Below are 24644 nucleotides of genomic sequence, written 5' to 3' on the forward strand. Positions count from 1 at the left end.
ACTGAGCTGCCCCCCCTGATGAGGCGTGCACGTCGACTGATTCTCCAAAACCCTCCCTCCCTCCCTCCCTCCCTCCATCATCACTCTCCTGATCACAACACCAGGGGGCACCACTTGTGCAACTGTCACCACAGCACTTCTGGTGGTGTTACTGCGGTGTCCATGGTAACAGTTAGCTGAGTGTTTGTACACGGGGGTCCCAGGGCAGTGCTTATGCTTATTGTCAATTCATTTAATCCAGTGTTAAAAATGCATAAAAATAGGAAAAAACACTGTTAAATAGAGACTTTAAGATGGGTATACTTCAAATACACACAGAGTAATAGAAACCATTTTTTAAAAAGTCTAAAAATTCAACTCATTGCCTATCGCAAACCGTTTTTTTAAACAAATCCCTCAATCTAGGTTCACTCTGATTACAAATCCCCGATTGTCTCCATCTATCTAATCACAACTAACCGACACCAGCTGAGTGATGCACAGCTGTAGATCTGTTTTTAAAACCAGTCGGGAGTGCTACACAATACCTCGAATCTCCCTCTAACCTTTTCTTCAGATCAGAACCTACAGAGGAAGCATGAATTCATCCATCCTTGGGCTTAAGTCTTCTCACCATTAGCCAAAATGCTACAAAAAATTTCCAACCCAAAGCTCTACCCCCCTTTAAACCTGCAGCTCAACAACTTAATCTATTTCCTGAAGTCGCACTAGTAACTATATAACTGGCTTTGCTGCCAACCTTAAAATTTCATCACAATAGTAACAACATTGACAACAACAATAACAACAACAACATCAATGGTAAACTACTAATCCTAAACAGTTTTTTTTAAGATAACCACAAAACATCTTATATTAAACTTTTACAAATCTGCTTTGTTGATTCGTATGTATAAATGCATACAGGTAAAGAGAGATTGAGAGTGCCCTCTGTTGCTTGCCTAGCGTCCCGGGTCAGTGCAATGAATTGGCCAGTATTAGCAAAGGAGACCTCACAAAAAAACAAATCAAAACAAAAAAAACTACGTTGGTTTCCGGCCCTTGAAACTACTTTAAAACTACTTAAAACAAGAAAAAAAAAAAAAAAAAAAAAAGGAAAAGCAATGTCGAACAGTGTTCTCATATAATCTTTCAGATAATCAGGTCCAAAGAAAAATAAGATCCTGCTTTTCACACAGAAAGCGAGGCGGATAAGACCAAACTCTGTGTTTAATGCCGTCAGCCATTCAACAGGTCCCAATGCTGAGCCAGTCACAGGCCAGACCACGGTTACTACTGCTACACGTCAGACCTGGCTTCACTTACTACCTGAAATGGATTAAGTTACTTTTTACTTCCTGGGATTCAATGATCGCTTGAAGCACAAAAAGGAACAGCTAGTTCCCAAAGGTGCAAATCCCACCATAACCGTTCAAGCTGCTACTTAAATCACTTCAGTTAATAAGCGACCCAGGACTGCTACAAATACCCACACCAGCCTCTGTGAGGCCTGATTAAGTCATATGTCTCAAAGTTGCTCTATAGATGTAAATATATGTTTATATGTACTGTATGTGTGAATATAAAAACAACAAATCTGAGGAATTTACAGCAGTTATCTCCTTGATTTCCCTTTACAATTCAGTGGCCTGCCATGAAATACACACATGCACACACAAACACACTCACAAACAGCAGTACATGTACGTATATACAGAGATGCGCGCACGCACACACACACACACACACGCTTACACGCATACAGACTTGCGTATTCGTTGCCAAGATGGGAGGAAAGTAGTAATGGGCATGGACACCCAGATCACCTCGCTTGTAAAAGACCGTGAAGGAGAAAAAGTTAAAACACACGCTCATAAAAAGGAAAAAATATATATATCATTCTCAAAAGGTCGACTCCCCTCCATCTCTTCATGTAGAGTTCCCTCCCCGCCACCCAATAAACCCAAGACCTTGTGACAGATTTTGCCCAAAAGGGCTTTGAGGTAAAAGTAGATAAGAGTCCTGCTTAGCTGGGAGAGCTAAAGAGCTGCGCTGACACAGACTGTGCCAATCCACTCCCTTGCTCAGTGTATCTTTAAAAACACAAGAGTGCAGACATTCAAATAGAAAAAACAAAAACAAACACAAAATAATGGCTCAACTTGTAGTATGTGTGTATGGTTTGTTTTTGTTTTTTCGTTGTTTTTTTTGTTTTTTTTCTTCTGTGCATTGGAAACCCTCTGGGTTTGCAGTGCTGGATTGCTGGTTAGAACGACGGCTCGGTTGGGAACGCTGGTTGGAGCTTGTTCCGTGAAATAAAAGCTGCTGGACGTTGGGACACAGCAGATTCCCCTGTCCAAGAGCCGCTTTGGTGCAGATTTAGAAAATGTAGAGTGAGTATGAAGAGAAAGAGACAGACTACAAGGAGAGAAAGATATGGGAGAAGAAGAAGAGAGAAAGAGAGACTGGCAAATAAAAAGATTTAAAAAGACAGAAGGGAGTCCGCAGGTGGACTGGCTGACGTGCTCGCTAGCTCAGGCGAAGTACATGGTGTGCTGGGTATCATAATGGATCTGAACTGCCTTGGCCAACGCCTGGGGGTCCCGGCCGTTACTCTGGCCCGATACATGGCTGCCTTCAGCACTGTAAGACACAGAGAGGCAGGATTTCATTTGACTTTTTCCAGGAATTATATTTGTAGAATAAAAATGCAGCAAATATATCAGGATCAAAATAAGAATGAGAGCCTGGTAGGTAAGAAGGTCAATGTTTTCTTGCCTCTAGTTTACCTCTACTGGCATAGAATCAATCTGCAGGGCTTTCTGTCAATAAGCCTGCTTTAAAATACTTTTTAAACATTCTTTGTCTACTGAAGAAAAGCCAAAATTAGAAATGTCTGTTTGATACCAAAATTGGTCTAGTGGTGTAACCATAATCATCTCATCAGGACAATCAGTGTAGACATTTTAAACACTGTCAAACATTGCAAAGATGCACTCTCTCTAGGTTTGGTCCAACTCAGACACAGCTCAATCTCTTTTTAATGCTGGACCCACAGATATGCAGGTCCCCCTCACCTGTCATGGTCTTTGTCCACCAGGTGGTAGCGGGCACGGAAAGCCACTAGTCTGGCGTAGTAGGCCGGTGCTGGGATGGAGACAGAGCGCGTGCAGCGGACGTAGGTGTGGCACAGCTGGTAGGTGAGGAGCTGCAGTTCATCGGCCGTGAAACAGTTGTCATCCCACAGGACGTGGTAGTGGGAGGGACGACTTGTTCCCTGAAGGCAGACGGGATGAAACACGTGACATGTCAGTACTGCACGGATAATTTCATGTAATGAACTTTGTGGGTTTTTTTGCAGAGTTTGTGATCCGAGCACTTTATCTGGCAACACAGAAAAACCTTTTTCTTTTTTCAGAACTGGACCCACACTGTGATTCCTCTCAGATAAATGTGATTAAACGGCACTTCATTCTTTTCAGTATGACTCACTAACTAAATACACTGTGCTTCTGTCACAAAACTCACAATGTGTTGAGCTTATGAGCAGGTTGTACACTGTGCAGCATTAAGCTAGGACGCTACGGGGCCAAACAGAGCAGTTCATGGTGACCGATCATCTGCCTGTGTGAAGCCATGTTTTCTGCAGTGTTTTAAAATTTCACACTTGATTGTGGGTAGTGAATTACTTGAAGTTGCAGCCAGCTTCAGCCAAACAGTCTGATGGGGTCAAAGAAGCATCTCAGTCATGCAGTTTATTGTCATTAAGGATCATAACTTTTGTGGGAACCGCAGAGCAAAACAGCTGTGCCCTGGGAAACATTTTACACTGCAATTATGGGTTTTAACCATAACTTTATATTTCATTTAAATGTGTCAAATCCCTGCTCTGTTTCAAAGCCAAAAAAGAATGAATCTGAAGGAGACCTTTTTTGTTATTGTGTGTTAGAGCTGGACACATCATAAAGACTTCATTTGATTTCTTATCAAATTAAAATGTTATTTGCCTCACAGTTTTTGTGAAAGCATCATCTGTTAAACTCTGTGTGCTAGCTCGTAACTCACCTGGATCCCAGCATGGCTGCACAGGTAGAAGTCGAACTCGGACGGATGTGTGATGGTGCTGTCCACTGTGGTGCCAGCTGGGACGTTACCACTCTTCCCGACCTGCAGGAGGCAACAGACAAATAAGACTCACACTCATACTGTGGTAAAACAAACAAACAAATAAACAAAAACAGATGCCAATACAATATTACAACAGAGTGAACTTCTACTAACCCTCTCAGCTTTGTCAGAGCAGAAAAGACGAGTGTGGTGGCGTTTCTGAACCACAATGTAGGTAATACCCGGCCTGTAATCCTCCTCCAGACTGATACATGCCTTCCTGATGGCTATCAGCTCCGGCCATGCAACCTGAAATTACACAAAAACACACCCACACTTTAAAAAAAAAGGTATCTTATGCATATATTTGTTCAAAATATTGTTTATTTGTTAAATAATCAATAATTTTATTGTGTGAACCACTCACATCTTACTGTAGCCACATTCTAATGGAATTGTTTTCATCATAAAATAATAGATATAACATTTGATACACAAAAAATGCTGCATCTATGAATAGTGGAAACCAGGTGAGGGTCTTGAGGTAATGTGTCGACACTCAAATACATTAAATGTAATATAAAATTTACTTAAGTGGGATTCAATTTAGAGATGTAATGCTATTCAAAATGGCAGAACTTATTTGTTCAATTTGTTTGTCCATATAATTAAAATTAAATTAATTAAAAAAATACTAACAATACTGGAGTTTGTTGGCTTGTTCATCTTGAACCTGCATTCCAACACACCACAGATACTGCAGGGAAACGCTGAACAGGGAAGCAAATAAGTGGCTATGCTTTGTAAAATACAGCCAATGTCTCACCTGTTTCATTTGTCCCTCCGACACGCCGCCACGGTAATAGATGATGCGTGTGGGCTTGAAGCGTGTCGACTTGTAGAACTGGATGAGCAGCTCCCGCACCATGTTGGTCAAGTCTTGAATGACCTCCTGGCTAAAGAGTTGCTCCTGGAGACACAGTGAAAAATATGATTTAGATTTAAAGAAGAGGAGAAAAGGAAGAAGGAGAAACCCATTAAAAATAGAAGTGTTGCCTTGTGGCTGTATCCCTCTGCCATCTAGTGAAGTTGTCGTTTACATCTATGTCTGTCCACACTCATAATGTTTGTAGTAAAGACTTTGAGGGAATTTAATAAAAAAAAGGTATTAAGTGTATTTTTCATGGATGTGTTCACATACTTGGCCAGTAAAGCTGTAGCCATGACAGTAAACATTGCTTCAGATATGGATGTTGCTGTAAAGAAGCTACAAATTCTAAAACGTGGATGCTTCTCACACATCTTTAACCCAGCAGCACATAAGATGTTTACAATCACCACGGTAACAAGGTGGACAACCAAGATTAATGTCACCAATTCAGTGTCTGACCATATATGAAATACAGTCAACATCTCCCCTTCTGTTCCTAAGTCATGGCATTAAATAATGGCGAGAAAAGTGTTTAAGTCACAGTGAAGTTGACCTTTGACCCTTTGCATATAAAATGTAATGACTTAATCATTTTATCCCATTGGACATCTGAGTTATGGCCAAAAATGTGTTTTTTCAGGGCACAGTGACCTTTGACTTTCAACCACTGAATTCTAAATCAGTTCATCCTTGTGACAAAGTGGAAGTTTGTGCCAAATTAAAGACATTTCCATAAGGCGCTCTTAAGAAGTTGTATTCATGAGCATGAGACAGACGGACAGACGGACAACCTGAAAACATAATGCCGCTGATCATTGCTGTGTCTGGCACAGAGGCATGACTTTAAAATACTGTAAGAAACAACTTAATGAGCACAAATCAACAGCTTTAAAAATCAACAGCAAGAAAATTTAAATATCACTTTAATTAGTAAGTAAGGTTTGCATACGTACAGAATTTACCTGGGACATGTCCTGTCGAGATGTCTGGACTCTCACTGTGGCGCAGTAACGGCTGGGGTGACCGTCCATGCTGCCCACCACGGCTGCGATGGACGGCTTCTTCCCGTCACCTGCTGGAGGATGTGTGACGTCTGCACCCAGGAAGATGACTGGCTGCTGGAACACGGAGGGCCTGAACAAAAGAAAGCAAAGAGAAAGAGATTTTGCATCACAGGCCTGAACATCATATTTCAAATTCAATTCCAAGACCAAGAAAAGCACTAAAATGGAAAAAAGTGCAAATATCATTATACTATGTTATAAACTACAGATCCTGTGACTTTTACTACCAGACAAAGAATGACAAGAATTGCAAACTAGACTCATATTGCTCTGTATCATATAATTACCAGGGGATTATGTCTATTCAGAAAGCATCTAACCAAACTACAACATCCACAGCCAAAAAAGCATTCCAGCCTCCCATCTGGACTCAGATGAGGAAACCGTATTCCGTGCTGACCTCTGATGAGGCACCAGGACGTTGTTGATGCCGCCCAGCTTGGCGTTGATCTTGAGGCAGAGGTTGGAGAGGGTCTGCGGGGACGTCTTCACTACGTTCTTCACCTGCACGCACTGGGTGGCCATGCCGAGGAGGGTGTCTCCCACCCGCTTCACCTCAGCTATAGAAGAGGAGGATGAAGGTGACAACAATTAATATCACAAAAAATACTTATTTTAAAAATAACCCCTAGAGTCCAATACCTGAAGTTTAAATCCCCTTTTCCTCATCTTAAAAGCTTCTACCCTTGTTTTGGTTCTTTATAATGCAAAACTATGCATTTCTTACCATAGACCGGTGTTTTGCCAGGCAGGATGACCACAATCAGCTGCAGGCCTACGTAAGACATCTTGAGGTGTTTGAACATAGGCTCCACGCTGTCCGCTCCTTGGGCGTATTTACAGAAACATGGCTGACCCTGAATGGGCATCCCAGCATCCTTTGAGATCTTTCGTAGCTGGTCAGTGAAGCTCCTAATATTAAAAAAAGCATAACAAGCTCATCAGAAATCAGCAGTATAAGCACAAAGACATCATTTAAGAATATTTGATACCACAGGATAAAAAAAGGTGAGTCTAGAATAACCAGCATGATTTACAGTTTTAACAAAAACACTCCTTATTAAATCTTATCATGGCCCTTTATCAGTTCATCCTGTTTGAAACAAGTCTGCCACAGGGTCAAACTAATAGAAGCATTTCACTTCTTTTTATCATTCTTTATGAAAAATGGAAACTTCTCAAATACATCTTAACGTTTGTGCCAAAATCTGATCCAAAATATGGGAGTGGATAATGTATAAAACCCAATTTGATCATTTCATCATGTGTAGGAAATAGAGGTAACTTTACAAACCAAGCATTCAGAGAACTTTGATCATGTTTAACATGGACAACTGAAATCAACTACATCACATGAAGCCCGATATGTCTCCTTTAAAAACATGATCCACTTATCCCTGCTATGTCACTTTTCCTGTCAAACACAATTCTAAGACAAGTCTCGTCTTGAAGCCGCAACAAAGTGTGACAGTCCAAGTGTGTGACTCACTTGAGCAGGTCCTCTCGACATTGTTTCTGTGGAGCGAAGCAGGCCACGGCCCAGACCTTGATTTCGATGCCAGCATAGAACTGCTTCCCCCTCATGTCCCAAACGCCCTGATTGGGCGTGGCCACGGTTTTATTCTGCGGAGAGAGTCCCTACTCTCTTAGTCAACCCCCCGATTGGATGAGCCAAAACAAAAGGTAATACAGCACATGCTACACTTGTATCTTCTTTACATATACAGACAAACATAATGTATTAAAAGCCCACTCAGCTGTACACTGATGTACACAGCTAACATTAGGCTTTAGATTGGTTTAACACCAGTTTCACTGTATTGTGATTTTGTTACAATGTATTAAAACAGGTTTAATATTAAATCAGTGCACTCTTTTCAGCATGAAGTAATTTGCACAAGACATCCATATTTTATGCTATACATTATGAGGCTATGTTTGGAAAAGAGAGAAATGCTCTTTCAAAGTGACTTGAACCACCCCCCCCCCAACATTCAGCCAACAAAAGTACTGTTTTTTATTAAAACAAACACCATTAGGTGAGTGCTCCTACTTGTATCGTGCTTGTAAATACAATTTCAAAGGGCAGCGGCTTTCAATTAAGTTAATAAGATTGACCAAAGGCCATTAAGAGCTTTTTTTTCTCCCTTTTCCAAAACAAGTGACCACAGTGACCTTCTTGAAAGTGGTGTGCCGGGAAAAGTTAAGAGCTTGTCCACTTCTTTCCATGATTGTCACAAAAATCTTTAATTTAAGTTTGTGATTTATAGAGTGTCTGGTAAATTATTATAGGTTGCTGTTAGGAACATTTAAAAACAATCACAGTGCAATCAGACTGTTGCCTTTCCCATATCAAACGTTGTCCATACAGTCGCTTCAGGGAGCATTCATCTTTATTTGTAAGAGTTCTTAAAGTACAGCGACTGTATATCAATCAACATCGACATGAAAAGGGAAAAGTAGTCAGTCGACATTCAGGAGCATTTCACTGAAAGCCGATTAGACTCGATATCCCAGCAGGCAATTAGCCAAGCCATTCAGAGAGAGTGTAGTGTGATAGGATCTTGGGTAATTTAGCCAATATATAGTTCAGGGACAGTGGGATTTAAGCCTGGCGTTGGCATGTAAGAGCATTATTTAAGGCCGCATTCTGCTTTAAAAACAGTGAAAGAACAACTGTAAATAAAAAAGGGCTCAACACAAAACCAATTTTCCCACAGTGATCATTAAAAACTTTCATCTCATCTGAGCAGAATCATTGAACGCTGCCTCTGCATTGGGTGTTATATTCTAGCCTGTGTAGTATTTATATTGAACTTCTCATTTACAGTGGGGAGTCAAATTCACACTTCACAGGTTTTAAAAACAATAAAAACAAAGCTTCTAAAAGTGATTGCACATTAATGCTGTGGAGCTACGAGTTTTATTGTCTTCCTGTTGGCATCACATCCATATTTTGGGATGTAAGTGTCAAAGGTCTGTACTGTTTTTTTTCTGTCTTCTGCATGTACTGTTTAATCTCAGTATCAATATCACTTCTCTCCAAATGGCTTAACGGCTGATTTGAGATTCAGTGGGTGAATCTCAGCAGTCTACAATGATTATCCCTTTATCTCCTCCTCTTCATCTTCACAGACACTAGAGAATGCAACAGGTTCATCTTCAAGCCCTCATCTATAAGATTTATAATATTCATGTTTCAGTGGAGGAAAAAGAATATATCAAAAGAAGATATGCAAATTAAAAAAAAGAAGACTGCTGAGATGCACCACAGGATTATAACACAGGGGTAGCTCCAGGTTTGCTTAAATATAAAAATCTAGTTGATATCTGAATTAACAGCGCTAGTTAAGGTTGAGGTTTTAGACCAACTTTTATAAAATACTAGTGATACTAGTCATAATAGATGTCTTGTTTGTCAGATCAACAGTCCAAAATCCAAAAGATATTCAGTTTACTGCAAAATATGACATTGGACATCTTCAAATCCTCACATCTGAGAAACTGTAACTAGCAACCTTTGTATTGTTCTGCAAACCTGGAACTACACCCCCCTTTTTCCAACATTCACTCTGATGCCCCCACCCCCATCCCGATCTCGACCCCCACCCTGTGTGATCCCCGTCATGCCCCAAGAGTGCAGCCCCTTGCCCAGTACTCACCCTGCCGCAGTCCCTCCCGGTGTCTGTACTCACTCGGCCCCCATACTGTAGCATGGGTGCTGGGAGGACACGCCCCGTCACTTCTGTCATGTCGTTGTGCACCACAATGCCAAATTCCTTCAGATAAGGGTCCGGGCCCCCAACCATGCTGTTGCTTTTGACCTGAGTTTAAAAAAATAAAAAAATAAATAAAAAAGGAGATCAAAAAGGAGGAGGAACTAATGATGGATGTGGGAGAACAAAGCAGGATTGTAAAGAACAGACTCAAATTTAAACTCTTTGAAATTTCTCATATTCAGCATTTTAAAAAGTCACTGAGATCAAAAACAGTGGCTCCAACTGTAAAAACTACAGATAGACAGGGAAAAAAAAAATACACCAAACGCCAGCTGCTCCATTTGCCAAGAGGGAAACAAAACAGCACTCACCAGTCTGCTGATTTCTTCTTGTCTGTCAGGGGCCGAGCGCGCCGTAGCTTTGATCATGGTGGATGTCTGGTTGTCTGTTAGCTTCTTGATACAGCGCTGGCCTGCTACTATGTTACACACCTACAACACAGAAGGAAACATGTCATTAATTAAACAAAAGACAGTTAGATAAGAAAAAGAACAGCAGGAAATTAAAAAAAAAAAAAACAATGGTGTTGAAAAGGAAATTATGATATTAAAGAAATAGCCTCTTTCTCACCTCCAAGGGAAGATAGGTGTGCTTCTGTTCCTGTCCTACTTGCAAACAGGGCAAATGTGGATACTTGAGCTGCAGATTGTACTTCTGCTTGAAATACTGAGCTACTGTGCACTCCATGGCTTGGCCGTTCTCGAGCTGTAAGGGGAACCTGTGGATGAAGAAGAAAAAAAAAGGGGGCGAAAAGCACAAAAATCCACATCAGTACAGTATATAAAACAAAATTACAAGTGGGGAATATAAGACCAACACTGCATTACTCATATCTTTGAGGTATTGGCTTGTTTCACCACACTAAAAAACAGACAATGAAGATAAACAAACTAATGACATGGGGGAATGGTGCTTACGTTTGGTGGCTGGCAGGTCGGCGCGTGACATTACACACACGATATTTCCTCTTCATTTGACCGCAGTGTGTGACCTCAACTTTTAACCCTGTTAAAAAAAAAGAAGAAAAAAAACCCACACACACGAGAGGAGATGGTTACAGAATGCAAACGAGCTTTCCCCACTAACTGTGAGTATTTTGTAATCATTCAAACTGAGCTGCTTTGGAATAGCAAATGTGTCGTTCCTCTACGGGGCGTCTCGAGGCCATAAGGAAGATAAATACTGACAGGGAAGCTAACTGCATAGAGCTCTCTGCAGTTTCTCTTTAGACATTTGTCACAATACAGCTTATAAACAAAGCAAGAAGAGGAGAATGCCGAGAATCTATGAGTATCTGGCATAGAAAGTATGCAACTCAAATTGAATACAATCCAAGTAGATCCTGCAAGGTTATTTGGTGGCTTTTTTACGTGAAGACAAACAAACTAGATTTAAATGAAGCTTTAAAAGTGTTAAAATTTTTATATGAAACAGGAATGAAAAACTGTTTTGTTCAGGAGATCTGATGACTTATGCCTAGTTTCTGTTTCAAAAAGGCAGAAACACAATCTGCACAAGGTGTTTCATCATTGCTGTATCTTAAGCTCTTAAGCAGTGTGTGTGTGTGTGTGTGTGTGTGTGTGTGTGTGTGTGCGTGTGTGTGCGTTTGTTTAGTAAGTATACAGCGTGATTTTGTGTGGGTGCAGTTTCTTTAGAGTTTACACGCTGCTTAAAAACAAACACACCCACACCGCTACATGCAGTATCAGTGTTGAATTTGATACAAGGTTATAAAGGGAGTGCATACAATGTGTGTTTATGTCTATTAACACTGGTCATTCAAAGATCCTCGTTACAAGCTCCTTGATAAACATCAGGATGTTTTACTTACCTCTTATTTCCTTAGTGAATTTGACACGCTGCGAGTCGGTCAGCGGCTTGGTTTGTTCGTTGATGTTCTGAATATCTAGCACCTCACACATGAACTCTATCACAGGCTGAGCACGGTAGAAAGCAGTGGCCGACACTGTGGGAGTAAAAAAGAGAAACGTCACCCATCAAAATCACTTCTATAAAGTGATAACAATCAACAAAACAAAGTAATGCATGACATATCAGAACGGAGGAGAGGGAACACAGCGCTGGTGTTTACAGAGGCTTCCAGGTGACTCATTTCTTTATCAACAACTTCTACAGACAGCTAGCCTTCGTTCAAAATGTATGAAGTATGTCTCCTATATATAAAGGAGCAGATTCAAGCAAACCTTCCCAGTCCTGTTAACACATCAGGACCAATATTTAGGATATCTCAAATCACTAACTTGTATACCAATATATAGAAACTGGTTTTAAAAGCTAAAATTCTTCAAAAATTTAGTCAATTAATCATTAGTTAATCGACAGAAAATGAATAGCCAACTATTTGGATAACTGATGAATCGTTTTGGGTCCTTTTTGAGGGAAAAAACTAAAATGATCTGCTTCTTAGATATGAATATTTTATATATTGTTAAGCTATGGCAGAGCATTACACACAATGTGCTTCATGATATAACATCCTCAGTCAGTTAACATCCAGATTAACTGCCAGATACATTATACAACAGGTGCATTCACACACCTATTGTCAAAAGTATTGCTCTATGTTTTATTTAAATAAGTGCACTGAGAGCACAGTTTATTATTCAAATCTCTCTCTCTCTCGCACACACACACACACACACACACATAGATCTGCAGCAGGTCAGCTCCACTCAGGTCTTACCATCGATGTTGAGCATCATGTTCCACATGGCAGGACGGACAGACTGATGGAAACCAAACCACACCTCCCTCCCTCCACCCAGAGGATGATAGTAGCCCTCCGGAGGGGAGAAAAACGAACGCCCCACTGGAGTATACCTGTGTACAAACACAAATACACAAAATATCAATCACTGACACAATCAATCAATCCAGTTTTCTGTGAAGTGAAGACTTTGACAGACACATAAATATAGCTCAAAATGAATTTTAGTTTCTGAATCAGACTAGACAAGTAAAAGCGTATTTTGAATCATTTTATAATCAGAGTATCACAAACTGCTATTGATTTCTCCTCATAATGTAGTGGCTTCACAAGTTTGGTGTGATGTCATTTCCAAAATGAAAATTGAGAATGCAGCATTCTTCGCTTCTGTGCTTTCAGTGCTGAGCTGCAAAAGCTGCTGTTAGAGAATCGATTCTATGAAAACATATCCAAAGTGAGGCGCTAAACACATCCATTATAGAGTGTAATATTACTTGACACAAGACAGCAGGAAATTAAGAAATGCGGAGAAATAAAAAGATTAAAAAAAAAGCAATAACCACGACACAGATGTGAAAACAATGTGGGTGGTGCGCTTGAGAAAAGGCAGAGGGGGATGAATGTCGGTACCTCATGGAAGGCAGATGACGCGTGATGACATCCAGAGCCTGAACGGAGTCCTCGGGAACCTCGTTGAGGTGACCCGAGAGAGCTTCGAGCAACATCTGGAGACTGACCACGGACACCCACTGCAGGGACACCTTGAACGTCTGATCTTTCCCCTCGCCAGGCAGGGTCACCTCCAGATCCACCTACAGAAGGACGAAGAGAGAGAAAAAAAAAAGATGAGTGGAGGAAAAATTGATTGAAGAACAGATGACAGAGAGAGGGAGAGACAGGAAGTAAACATTCAAGGGCAGAACCACTGAAAGAGGAGCGCAACTTAGAAAAAAACAACCTTGAAATGCTCTGTTTGTCTAAGATTGAAAAAAGTTGTCATTAAAACATTTCATCAGCACACCCACATAGAAACGGGTGGAAACAAAGAGCCAAAATCCAAGAAAAAAAATACCTGCTTCAGTCTTTATGGAGGAAAGCATTTACATCAACAGTGTTTTAACGTTATGATTTAAGGTTTTGGACATGGAGGGTGTTTTGTTTTTTCGTCAACATGTAATCCAACATGTTTTTATCTGTGTGATCTGCCCTGTGCCAACTAAACAAAAACACATTGTCTCTGTTAAATGAAATAAACACTGACTGAGTCTCAAGTGACACACAGACTTAACAGATGTTTTTTTTTTTTCCTTCTTTCAAAGTCGCCCCTTTTACGCAAACAGTGAATCATAAAGACGGAAAGTGATCATTAAGAGGCGACACACTTTCTGGTGACAGTACCCATTGTTTTGTTGAAGCGGTAACCAAAATATATGAATATATTTAAAACTGAGAAAGATCTAAAATAATTTAGTATCAATCATTGATATTTGAGATACACAGCCACAGAATGACATATTATGAATCTAAGAATCAGAGGAAATCTCCAACTGAAGTTCAGAAATAAAAAATGAACCCTGTGCATTTTCACCATTTGCCAATGTATTAAAATAAAGTAATTCATTCTTCTACTTGTGAATTGAAACAAGCTCAATATCTTGAGCCATTATTACTGGACTCAGTGTGGTTCATTAGATAATTATGGCCAGCTGTGATAGCAGGAAGAGGTGAGACTGTGTCGAGTCTTCAGCAAACATGTAGGTTCAGTCTTTGTTCTGATGTTAGACTCATATGAAAGTGAGAATAAAATCAGTAAATTAAAAAAAACAGCAACAGACCTGCCTCTTCTGCAACCTAGATGCAAATCATTGCCGTTTGCACACACATTTGTACATAATTTGCACGCACACACACACACACACACACACACACACACACACACAGACCAGTTCATCATTTGCATAGATGCAACAGTTAAAAAAAAACTGAGTGATGCACTGATCCAAAAATATCTGCAGACGACAAAACTATTAGATGGTTTTATGTCTACATTCGTCTATGTGTCTTTCACTTACACTACACATAGCTTACCAAGGAACAGTTTCACTACAGCTACACACTAACCTACCGCTGCTGCTGCACTGATATCATTTCTATTGTTTACGCCTCAACAAGAGTCAAACTTTAACCCAATCTGATTTTCAAGTTGATAACGTAGCTGTAAAACCTAAACCAGCCTAAACAGACTATTGTGTGGCTATATTTGAAACAAATATTTTAGAGTTGGTTAATACAACTGTTCTAATTATAGGTAGGTACCACACAATACAGCCATAACAATACAGGATGCATATGAATAAGGCTGTCCAAACTTAAGTAATCACATCCCTCCTTTCATATTGTACTTAATTTGTAATGGGAGGGGGTTGCTTTCCTTAGACTACACAATGCCCACATACACCCCCCCCCCCACACACACACACACACACCTCCCAGTAGCTTTCTGGGTAACATTATTTTCCTCATCATCCATGATCTGCTCCACTCATTACGTCTATGGGTTTGGCGGCGACAACAATTATCAGAACAGTTCTATGAAAAGTGACGTTTAACGATCTGTGACACACGGACGATTTATCTTGAGCCTGGTGAACAAGCAAGCTAGTTTTGGAAATGATGCGACATTAGGATAATGATAAATATTTCCCATGGGCTGGCAGATCTGCATTAAATTAACTTAATTCACAGTTTGAACTCCACCCCAAGTCCGTTCACCTTTGCGAAGGAGTTAATTAAAAGAACCGTTCTCACTTAAGGAACCAGTCAGCCGCAGTGAGGAGGGGGAACGAGAAGGATAAAACTGATGTCGTGTTGCTGTTGATTTGCAATCTCTTGAAATTACATTACACATTTGTCAATCATGATTATCCCCCGCTTGATATTTGGGTGAAGGCACGGGGAATGAATCCAACGCTATGATTTGTGAAACTCGTCTTCTTCTTTTGCTTTTTGGCAGGCTAGACGCCACTGTTGCCTCTTGCTGGGTCAAATTAATGAAATATAAAGATGTAATCAATGTCTGGTGGGGATCTTCCTTAAGAAGTCTCACCAGAAATGTCAGTCGTGGCATCTCATTTTCTGTCCAGACTTTCCAAAACTGATCTGCAATTCAGGACAGCAAACATCAAGTGTGCCAGCTCGGCCTAATCCACTAAACCATTTCACACACACACACAATCACCCCTCCTGAAATATGAATAAACCACTGCATTTGAGTTCTTAAATGCCAACATGGAGCCTTAGAGTTACTTAGATTTTTCCTAAACATGACAGGCACTTTAATGCCTCCCTGTACGTGCTTGTGGACACGGAGGGGTTAGGCTTTGAAATACCAACCCTGTCTCTCCCGATGGGCAGTGGATGTGCTGTGTACATGTTCCTCTTCCCGTCGTAGCCAGGCTGTCGATCTCCAAAGATCTGCATCTTGAAGTGCCGCACCATGGTATCCACCACCTCCCTAAACGACAGAGACGACAGGGTGATAAGCCACACACACACACACACACTTGAAGGAGTAGCTCATTCAACCACAGTCAGTTAGTATTTCTGTTGATGAATGCACAAAAAATGGCCATGCAGCTTTGTACTGTTGTATTTGTCCCCTCTTTTTACATTTACTACTATTCCTAAAGCTTCTGAATACTTTCGACAATGACACACAAAAGAAAAGATTCACATGTAACTCCAAAATATCAACAGAAGTCTCATCCGCATGTGCATTTTCTGCTCAAACCTCAAATGTCAGTGGGTTTACCTGTTGACCCTCCGCGGCCGTTTCTCAGGCTTGATGTCGATATCATAGTGATAGACATCAATCTTGGGAATCTGCACCTGGAAGTGGTTGGCAAGGAGCCGGATGGGTTTCCCCACCGTGCCGAGGCCGGGACGCCGCGGAGGCTGAAACAGAGAGGGAGGGGCGGGCGGGCCTGGAGAGAGCAGAGAGTACACAGTGATTACTCTGCGGTGTAGTTATATCACAACAGTTTCTTATTGATTTACTTCAGGAGGATTATTCATTAGCACCATCTTGGGGCTCATATGGGCTTTTATAGATATTGCAAATCAGTATGAGAGAACTTTGGTGAGAATATCTGCATGTTTCTTCATTTTAGAAAGTGAATTCATACATAAATTCATTCAATTTCATTTAGTAATTTGCCCGTGTCACTGCCGCTACATTTACTTGCCTTGTAAGAAGAAGGAAAAAAACACTAAAAACTAGTCAAGCTTACCACAAAACAAGTGTTCAATATAAATGTGAACAAAGGTGGTGACAGTGCACTTATCTTCCCATTAAATCTCAATTTTTTTAAAAAAAAAGGATGAATGTCGGCGGCACAACGGCGAGCTTGTTGCAAACTATCTCATCAGTGACACCTGCTTGAATGCACGGCCTGGTGAAGCCCACTGGGCGCACACGCACACAAGGTCTGATTGATCCGTCACTCTAGCCCCCTGACCTACATGGGTCAACAAGGGGCCGGCAAAACAATGACCTCCAATTATCCTTCGGCACGCCCCCGGCTCCACCCAGACACAGAGGGCGCCCACCCCGCAACGCTGAGACAAAGACCGAGCTCCTCTCAGACAGACGGCAGCAGGGCCATATGGAGGGGTGCCACGCAGAGTCTGGGATTACCGTTACATGCAGTACACGCCACACACACAGGCCACACACACACTCACTCATCTATACAATATTTTACACGAGGATACACACGCTACCTAACCCATTCACCATTTGAGTCTTACATAGTAGCTTAAAAACACTGCAGGAGATGGAGGAGGACAATGTCTCCAACGCTTTAATCATCAGTTAAAAACAGCACATAGGTTTACTTAAGACCGCCGGCCTCATTTACTTTTAGCTACAGTGGATCTGATAATGACTCATCGGTCTCACACAGCAAATAACACTTGTTTACATTAACATGGAATGAAGGTGATGTCCGCTCTGAGCAGTGCTAAAATAATACGGTGTTGGTGGTACTGAAGGAGGTCGGAGGAGGCGGCGTTAACGCTTTTGTCAACTGACAGCTAAGGGACTGCGGGGGTCCTCCTGAACTCCATGCACCCCACACGCTCCAGTTAGCAAGTGAAGCGCGAGAGCACGGACAATCGGGACCCTCCCCATCGCTTCCTGGAAAAAAAAAAAAAAAAAAACGCGCTTCCCTAACATACCCTCATCAAGCCTGGCCCCCATATCACCTCCCCCCTCCCATGTTCCCTAAAAAAAAACAACCCAGTCCTTCTCCTCTTCCTCCTGTCCTACAAAACCAACCATTAGCTCGACTTAAACATCGCTCTGCTTTTCTAAAAGATTCCAGTCTTAAAATAAGAAGCCATTGGTTGCTTATCTGTTCTTCTTTGTCACGACTTGGATTAAAATGATTTGGTGATTCATTCGACTTTGTCCTACTGGCCTTGTTACTGATGGCGACAACAGGCATCAAATGCTCTACGCTATGCTCAACAGTGTGTGTATAAGTGTATGCCTCTGCTATGTGTGTCACAAAAGACACTGAAGCATTTCAAGTGTGTTGAAATCCAGCTGTAATTCAAGTCATTAATGCTTTCTTTGTGGTGCTGTGTACAGAAGCAGGAAAATGTCTTTATACAAAAAAAAAAAAAAAAAAAAAAAGTAGAAATTCCCAAAAAACAATTTAAAAAGCTATTGCAGGGTTATAATTTTGGATTTTATACCTTTATTTGTGACTGGGTGCATGGACAAACACTACAGAAGGGTTTTAGTCTATATGCATGAAGCACAGCGAGGTCCTCCTCTTCCACTTTCACCAAAAACAGAGTGGTACCTATATTTAGCCTCATCAGCTGCCACACTACTACACTTAGAAACGTGTGTGTGTGTGTGTGTGTGTGTGTGTGTGTGTGTGTGTGTGTGAGAGTGTGTGAGAGTGCCTCGACACGAAATGCCTGAACACATCCTTCATCCACGGGAATCGCTATCAACACCACCACAGCCACCATTTCTGAGGGATTTTTTTTTTTTTAATTATTAAAAACTGTTTCTTACTTCTACAGCTCAGTTGTTTGTACTTGTTGTTTGTCTTTATTCGTTGTCTATGTTTAAATCATGGGCACTGACAGAAACTAAACTGTGCAGATAAGAGAGAAAAAAGAACAGATGCCCAATTCAGCTGATATAAAAACAGACAATATTTTTAAAAAAAGGATAAAAGCATGATTATCAGGTAAGGAACCATGTTTGGGGTAAATGTGGAGCCACCTCGGTCTGATCCGCAAACCAGCTTGGCCTCTATTCATGCAAATTATGATATTTTAATGCCCCAACCTGGAAAACACCTGTCAAGGTTAAGGCTGTGTCAAGTACCTGACAGCAGGTGTGAGTATATCTATTTGATCTTCATTTTTTTTTTAAACAGTATGAGGCTCATTTGATGTTTTTTTTATCTCCTTTCTCTTCCCTGTTTAAGAAAGAATTGATGTTAACTGGGTATTTTAATTAATTCCCATGTTTCCTACACTGATATTCTTCAAATAAAGAAGGGGGGGGGGTCATAAAAGTATGATAATGACAAGGGCAAACAATCTCTCTGTGAGTGTTTAAATTAATTACTGTGCACCATCAAGAAAAAAGGAAGATTTTAAAACAGGCAAAGAGCCATAAAAACATAAAATGAGAAAATTAATGAGAAACATCACAGAGTACAACTTCATTGAGAATGAAAGCTACAAATGTACAGTAATGTATCTTTTCCATCAATAAGACAAGTCTTTTTAAATGTAGCCACACAAGTGCCAATCCTGTGTTGCTCAGTTATGACGTTTTACACATCTCATTAGGAAGCTATGTGTGTATTTTTAAAGAGCACAGATTGACAAACTGAACTGAAAGTCTGACAGAATAACTTAAAAAGGTTGTACATAAAGACAGATGTCGCATAAAGAGATCCTTGCAGACTTGTCTAAGGTGGTGCTTAGGCCTCGATTTAAAAAAAAAAAAAAAAAAACCCATCTAGCAGCGAGCTTCCTCCATAATTTTATGCTTCGGCTCCAAGTGAGACGGAGCCGCATCTACTTTGAGTCACAGGGGAAGTGAAATTAACTTTTTCCTGGTGACAGATGAGCTGAAGGGAGAGTCTATGTGCATCTTCTCAGCGTTGGCTCCCAGTCGACCACAAACATCAACAAAGAGAAAACGTCACACAGAACAAAGATTAGAGGTCGCTTGTCTTACTCCGCTCATTTTTCTAATCTGACATTTAAAACCCATTTGATTGTGTGCAGCGTTACTCCTATTCGTTACTCGTAGACTGTACTAATGTTATGCGTGTCCCTGGTAACCACAGTGTGATCGAGCAGAGAGACAGCTGGGCTTAAGCTGAGCGCGAGGAAGATGGCTCGGCCTCTTGATGAGTCAGAGACTAACGGCACTGAGTAAGGAGCAGCACACCGACACCCACACCTGCAAATCACCTGGATTACGTGTACAATGCTGAACTGCAGAAACGCTTCAGAGTCACAAGATGAAAATGTTTGCTTCTCAGAGCAGACAATACGTTGCATTTTGTAGGTGTGGCTTGGAGTGTAATTATTTTTGACTTTTAACTAGTGAGTTCAAGGGCGACAATGAGAAAATGTGGTTTTGTGTTTTGAGTTATGATGATCTATTTCACTGCTGGACTGCCTGCAGTACATGTAACCCGGCTACTATCAGCTAATTGATGCATTTCCTGGCTGCCACGACAGACATCTGCTTAAATCAGCACACACTAACACACACCATCACACACACACCGATCATTAATCATTTCAAAACTTTAGCAGAAACTGAACTTGTTTCACTTGTTTTCCTCTGGACCTTAGCTCCTTTTTTTTGCTCCTGTTCTTGTACATTCATCATGAAATTCTCACTTATTTTAAAACATTTTCAACTTGAGTGGACTCCTTTTATTGCTCGATTAACACCACCAACAGCAAAATGTTGTCTATTTGCTTCCCTTTACATCTTTCCGGTGACATTATCTGCATCTGTATCAACCCTTCAGCAGTTAAAACTCACTATTCATCTGTAAAAAACATTAAAAACTAATTACACCACCTGCTTTACAAAAACACACAGCAGGTCCCCCACGATGTCATCACTACACGCAGCTTCTTGGGGGCCCTCGCCTAAAAGAATTCAAGCTACACTAAAGATAAATGCCAAAGAGCGTTTCTGAAGAAATCCCCCAACAACTGAACCAGAAGAGGCTCTATTGTTGAGCCATAGCATGACAGGACATCCAGCTGTGGCGCAACCTTGCAAACAGGCCCATGTCACTTCATTTCACTTCCTAATGCAACAACAAAAACAAAACATGTAGTCCTGACCTCAAACTACCAACAATGTGAAGAATACATTAATATATACGTCATATAACAACTGCAAAATGGACACAAACTTCAATATAAGCTTTAAAAAGCACACCTGCATCATTGCTGAATTACTGGGCTGCTGCTACTTGGCTGCAGTTTGAAGAAACATGGGAGTATATCTCTTAATACAAGAGCCGAATTAGAAAATTAGCATTTTAATTGCATTAAAATAAGCATTTTTGGAAAGCTTAAACCTGCAGTGCAGTTCTTTTGTCTCCTCTTTTTGGCAGTGGGAATAAATAATAGTTACCTGGATGTAAGTACAGCTCTGTGAGCACATGCACGAGCTACGGTTGGGGCTAAAATGGTGGATAAAATTCTTTTGAGCATCACAAACGTCGCTAATTGATTCACTTAACTATCAGAATTTGATCCATTTGGTCTGATAACATTTGGAAAATCTAGACGAGCTGCATGATTAAATTATTTTGTGCATCCCAGTTAACGAAGGGGCTAAACTGGAACTGGCTTACCAATAATTGCTGGTAATGAAAAAGCACGGGAATGTCGCCACAGATACCACGACATACTCTGAAATACATGGCGCTGATTGACTTAATCAGTACTGTGTGAATCTGTATGGCAGGGGCTTGACTATAACAGATATTTATATTTAAGTTGTTTTTCACCCTTTTTTAAAACAAAGACTCCCTAAAAATGCACCTTTATACAAATATTGGGCTATAAGGTTAGATATCAGTGCACAAGCTATAATACTGCATCGCTATTTGTCATCACTGAAGTGTGTAAATAATGACTGTGGCTGCAAATGTGGATCTATGCTCCACTTAGAAAGGTGAATACTCATTAAATCCCAGACTCCTCTCTTCTCTAAATGCAGCTGGGAATAATTTCATTTCATTGTGGATAGAAAAGCTTGATGGCTTTTATGTGACAATGAGGCTGTAGAGGGATCTCTCTCACATACACACACCTGTGGATAGCTGCACAATATTGTTGTCTCCAAACATTCCCGTGGATCACCACACACACACACACAATGCATCTGTTTAACATTTTTCCACCTTAAATAAATAAGCACACCCAGTTTTTTTGTCTTTTATCTAATGCCATCAGCTTCCTTTAAAAATGCTGTGGGCGATGTGTGTGGACATCCAAGCAAGTCAACAAAAATAAACCTTTTCTTTAGCGTTACAAAAAAAAAAAAAGCTGGTTTGTTCTCCAGGATGCGTTCAAGTCCCCCCTCTTTACCTTAAAGGCGCATTTCACAAACAAAAAGATCAACAGTTTGTAAAAGGGAGGGGGGAGGTTTAAAACACATTATTTTGCAGGTTGTATTCAGGTGTGTGGCTACCTTAACCCATTTTGCATGCTTTATTATGTGACCCATGCGGCTTTGTTATCATATAGGAAATAAATAACATGGAGCTGGCCTTGCAGATGTGATCGATTAAAGCGCCATGCAGCCTCCATACAGGCGCATGGCTGCAGCCCTGAGAGGAGAGGCGCGATGACAGACCCGCAGAAAACAAAGTCAATTACCTCTCAAAGAAAAAACACACACCCTCATTTACGCTCAATTAACGCCACCAAGTTTTTTTTATTGGCTTTCATTTTGTTTTTTCCAATGCATGGCTGTCATTTCGGACATAGGGGGGGCGGCGGTGGTGGTGGTGGGGGGGAGGGAGGCAAGCCCGATATGAAACGCACTGTTCCCCCGATGGCGATAGAAGACGATGGTTTATTAAATGTAAGGGGTATTTATTTTGGGGGGGTCTTAGGGGCTAAATTTCGACGGTGTTTTTTGGTTTCATTATCGAGGAAACGAGTTTTTTTGTTTGTTTTTTTAAATGGTGGTGGTTCAGAGAAGAAGAAGAAGAAAAAAACATGAACGTAAACACACCACACGACGCGGAAGGAAGGAAGGAGGAAGGGAAAGGACTCCTAATAGTTAAATCCCCACACACACATACACACACACAATACCAGCCCCGACACGACGGTGCCGTGCCCCGTGCGTGCTTCTGGTGGAATAAAAACCGACCGAATAACCGATTAAAAGACACCCCTCGGTCTTCTTTCTGGGTGAGAAACGTGGCTCCCCCCTCTATGTAAATAATGACACACACACACACATGCACGGGCTGGGCCTCGGGTTTGTTGTCGAGGCCTCGCTGCAGCCACGGCCCCCAGTGAAGCTCCTCTCTCTCTCTCTAGCTCTGTGTGTGTGAGGGAGAAGAAAAAAAATGTCTCTTATTTTTCTTACCGGGTCCGAGCGCTTCCATGGCCGAGGCCTCTCTCTCCGTCTCTGTCCCGGCCTGGCGGCTCCGTACCGAGGCTGAAATTGGGGGCGGTATCGCGAAGCTTAAAAGTGGCTAATTTAAGAAAAAGGGAATATAGATAAATGCGTGGATGACGGCTGACTGGACTGACTGACCTGAGCTACTGCTGCTGCTGGTTCTGGGGATTTGTAAGTGCGCATGCGCTAGGGGCAAGCCGTGGAGGCCCTTGTGCGCATGCGTAATATGGTGTACCGCACTGGCAGCTCAAACTTTAATGAGAATATATATATATATATTTTATCACTCAAATGTTATACATTTTTATGGTATAACAGCATAGAACAACAGTGTCAGTGGGTTAAATGCCTTTTGAAACATTGATTAAATGACTTTAAAACCCTTAAACAGACAATGTGCACCAGGAGATACATACATAGGTTATATAATTTGTTTTATACACCTTTATAGGGGGCAACGTTTCATGGTGGAGATACAACTCACGAAATCCAAAAGCTTGTTGGAATCTCATATGAGTAAGTCTATCCATGTCGAAGATCCCCTCAACTGTGTCCAACCAGTTCTCCAGAGTGAGAGAGTCCTCTCTACACTTTCTAGTGATTGCAATGAGAATATATTTAACAGAAAATGTTTGAACAGTGTTGGAGAGTAACTAGTTACATGTAACTACAGTCCATTACAGTTACTTATGGAAATGTTGATAATTACAAAGGAGGGTTTTTTTCCCTAATTTTTCAATATTTAACATGTCACTGAATACATATATTGCTTTAAATGGTGAGTCACAGTAACAAGTCCATGCCAGACTTTTGACTTTTTCATACAATTTCTTTATGTTCCATAATCTACATGAACTAATGAAAATATTTTCAAATTAGAGATAAAGCTTACTTTATAAGAAATGATAAAATTATGTCAGTATCCATTAAAAACACCTGAACTTAGATTTCGGTGGGCTGTATGGGTACACTTACCCAAACAGCTGAAAACAATAATTCAGAATTTAGTAAGAGTAATCAATTGTAATAATTCACATTACTTTGATTAAGTAGTTGAAATAGTTACATGACTTATTACAATTTAAATAGGCTAACTATTAATCTGTAACCTATTACATTCCCAAAGTAACCTTCCCAACCCTGTATTTGAAACAGCAGCGATTCATCAATTAGTTAATCCACAGGAAATTAACCACCAACTATTTCGATAAGTGATTGATCCTTAATTGATTAAACCTTTTTAAGGAAAAATGCTGAAATTATCTAGTTGCAGCAATTAAATGGTAAATTTGCTGATTTCTTACTTTAGTTTAGCAAACTGAATATCTTTAGGTTGTGA

General features: G+C 40.8%; 1 protein-coding gene across 2 annotated transcripts; it reads right to left on the bottom strand.

The window, feature by feature from the left end:
* Positions 1 to 96: 96 nt before the first annotated feature.
* ago4 (argonaute RISC component 4) lies at positions 97 to 23442 on the bottom strand. Of its 2 annotated transcripts, none has more exons than XM_053333883.1 (19): positions 23273 to 23442; positions 16400 to 16571; positions 15982 to 16102; positions 13219 to 13400; positions 12565 to 12701; positions 11692 to 11826; positions 10778 to 10865; positions 10431 to 10578; positions 10172 to 10291; positions 9744 to 9905; positions 7571 to 7704; positions 6809 to 6993; positions 6482 to 6641; positions 5971 to 6151; positions 4913 to 5056; positions 4261 to 4395; positions 4045 to 4146; positions 3057 to 3256; positions 97 to 2622 (listed from the first exon to the last, which is right to left on the bottom strand). In XM_053333883.1, exons 1-19 carry the CDS (start codon positions 23289 to 23291, stop codon positions 2514 to 2516), a joined length of 2634 nt encoding a protein of 877 aa, XP_053189858.1. In that variant the 5' UTR covers positions 23292 to 23442; the 3' UTR covers positions 97 to 2513. The 2 variants fall into 2 exon arrangements, with proteins under 2 accessions (XP_053189858.1, XP_053189857.1); XM_053333882.1 differs by having other exon boundaries at positions 7571 to 7719.
* Between the last annotated feature and the right edge of the window lie 1202 nt (positions 23443 to 24644).

Source organism: Scomber japonicus, chromosome 15 (assembly GCF_027409825.1).
Source record: "Scomber japonicus isolate fScoJap1 chromosome 15, fScoJap1.pri, whole genome shotgun sequence".
Taxonomy (NCBI): domain Eukaryota; kingdom Metazoa; phylum Chordata; class Actinopteri; order Scombriformes; family Scombridae; genus Scomber; species Scomber japonicus.

What these genes read in the sequence shown, in the direction of transcription:
- ago4 (XM_053333882.1), bottom strand. An exon ending in TGCCCATCGGGAGAGACAGG is followed by an intron (nt 13,401 to 15,981) that starts GTTGGTATTTCA and finishes GTCCTTCTGTAG; the next exon opens with GTGGATCTGGAGGTGACCCT. An exon ending in CGTCATCTGCCTTCCATGAG is followed by an intron (nt 12,702 to 13,218) that starts GTACCGACATTC and finishes GTTTGTACACAG; the next exon opens with GTATACTCCAGTGGGGCGTT.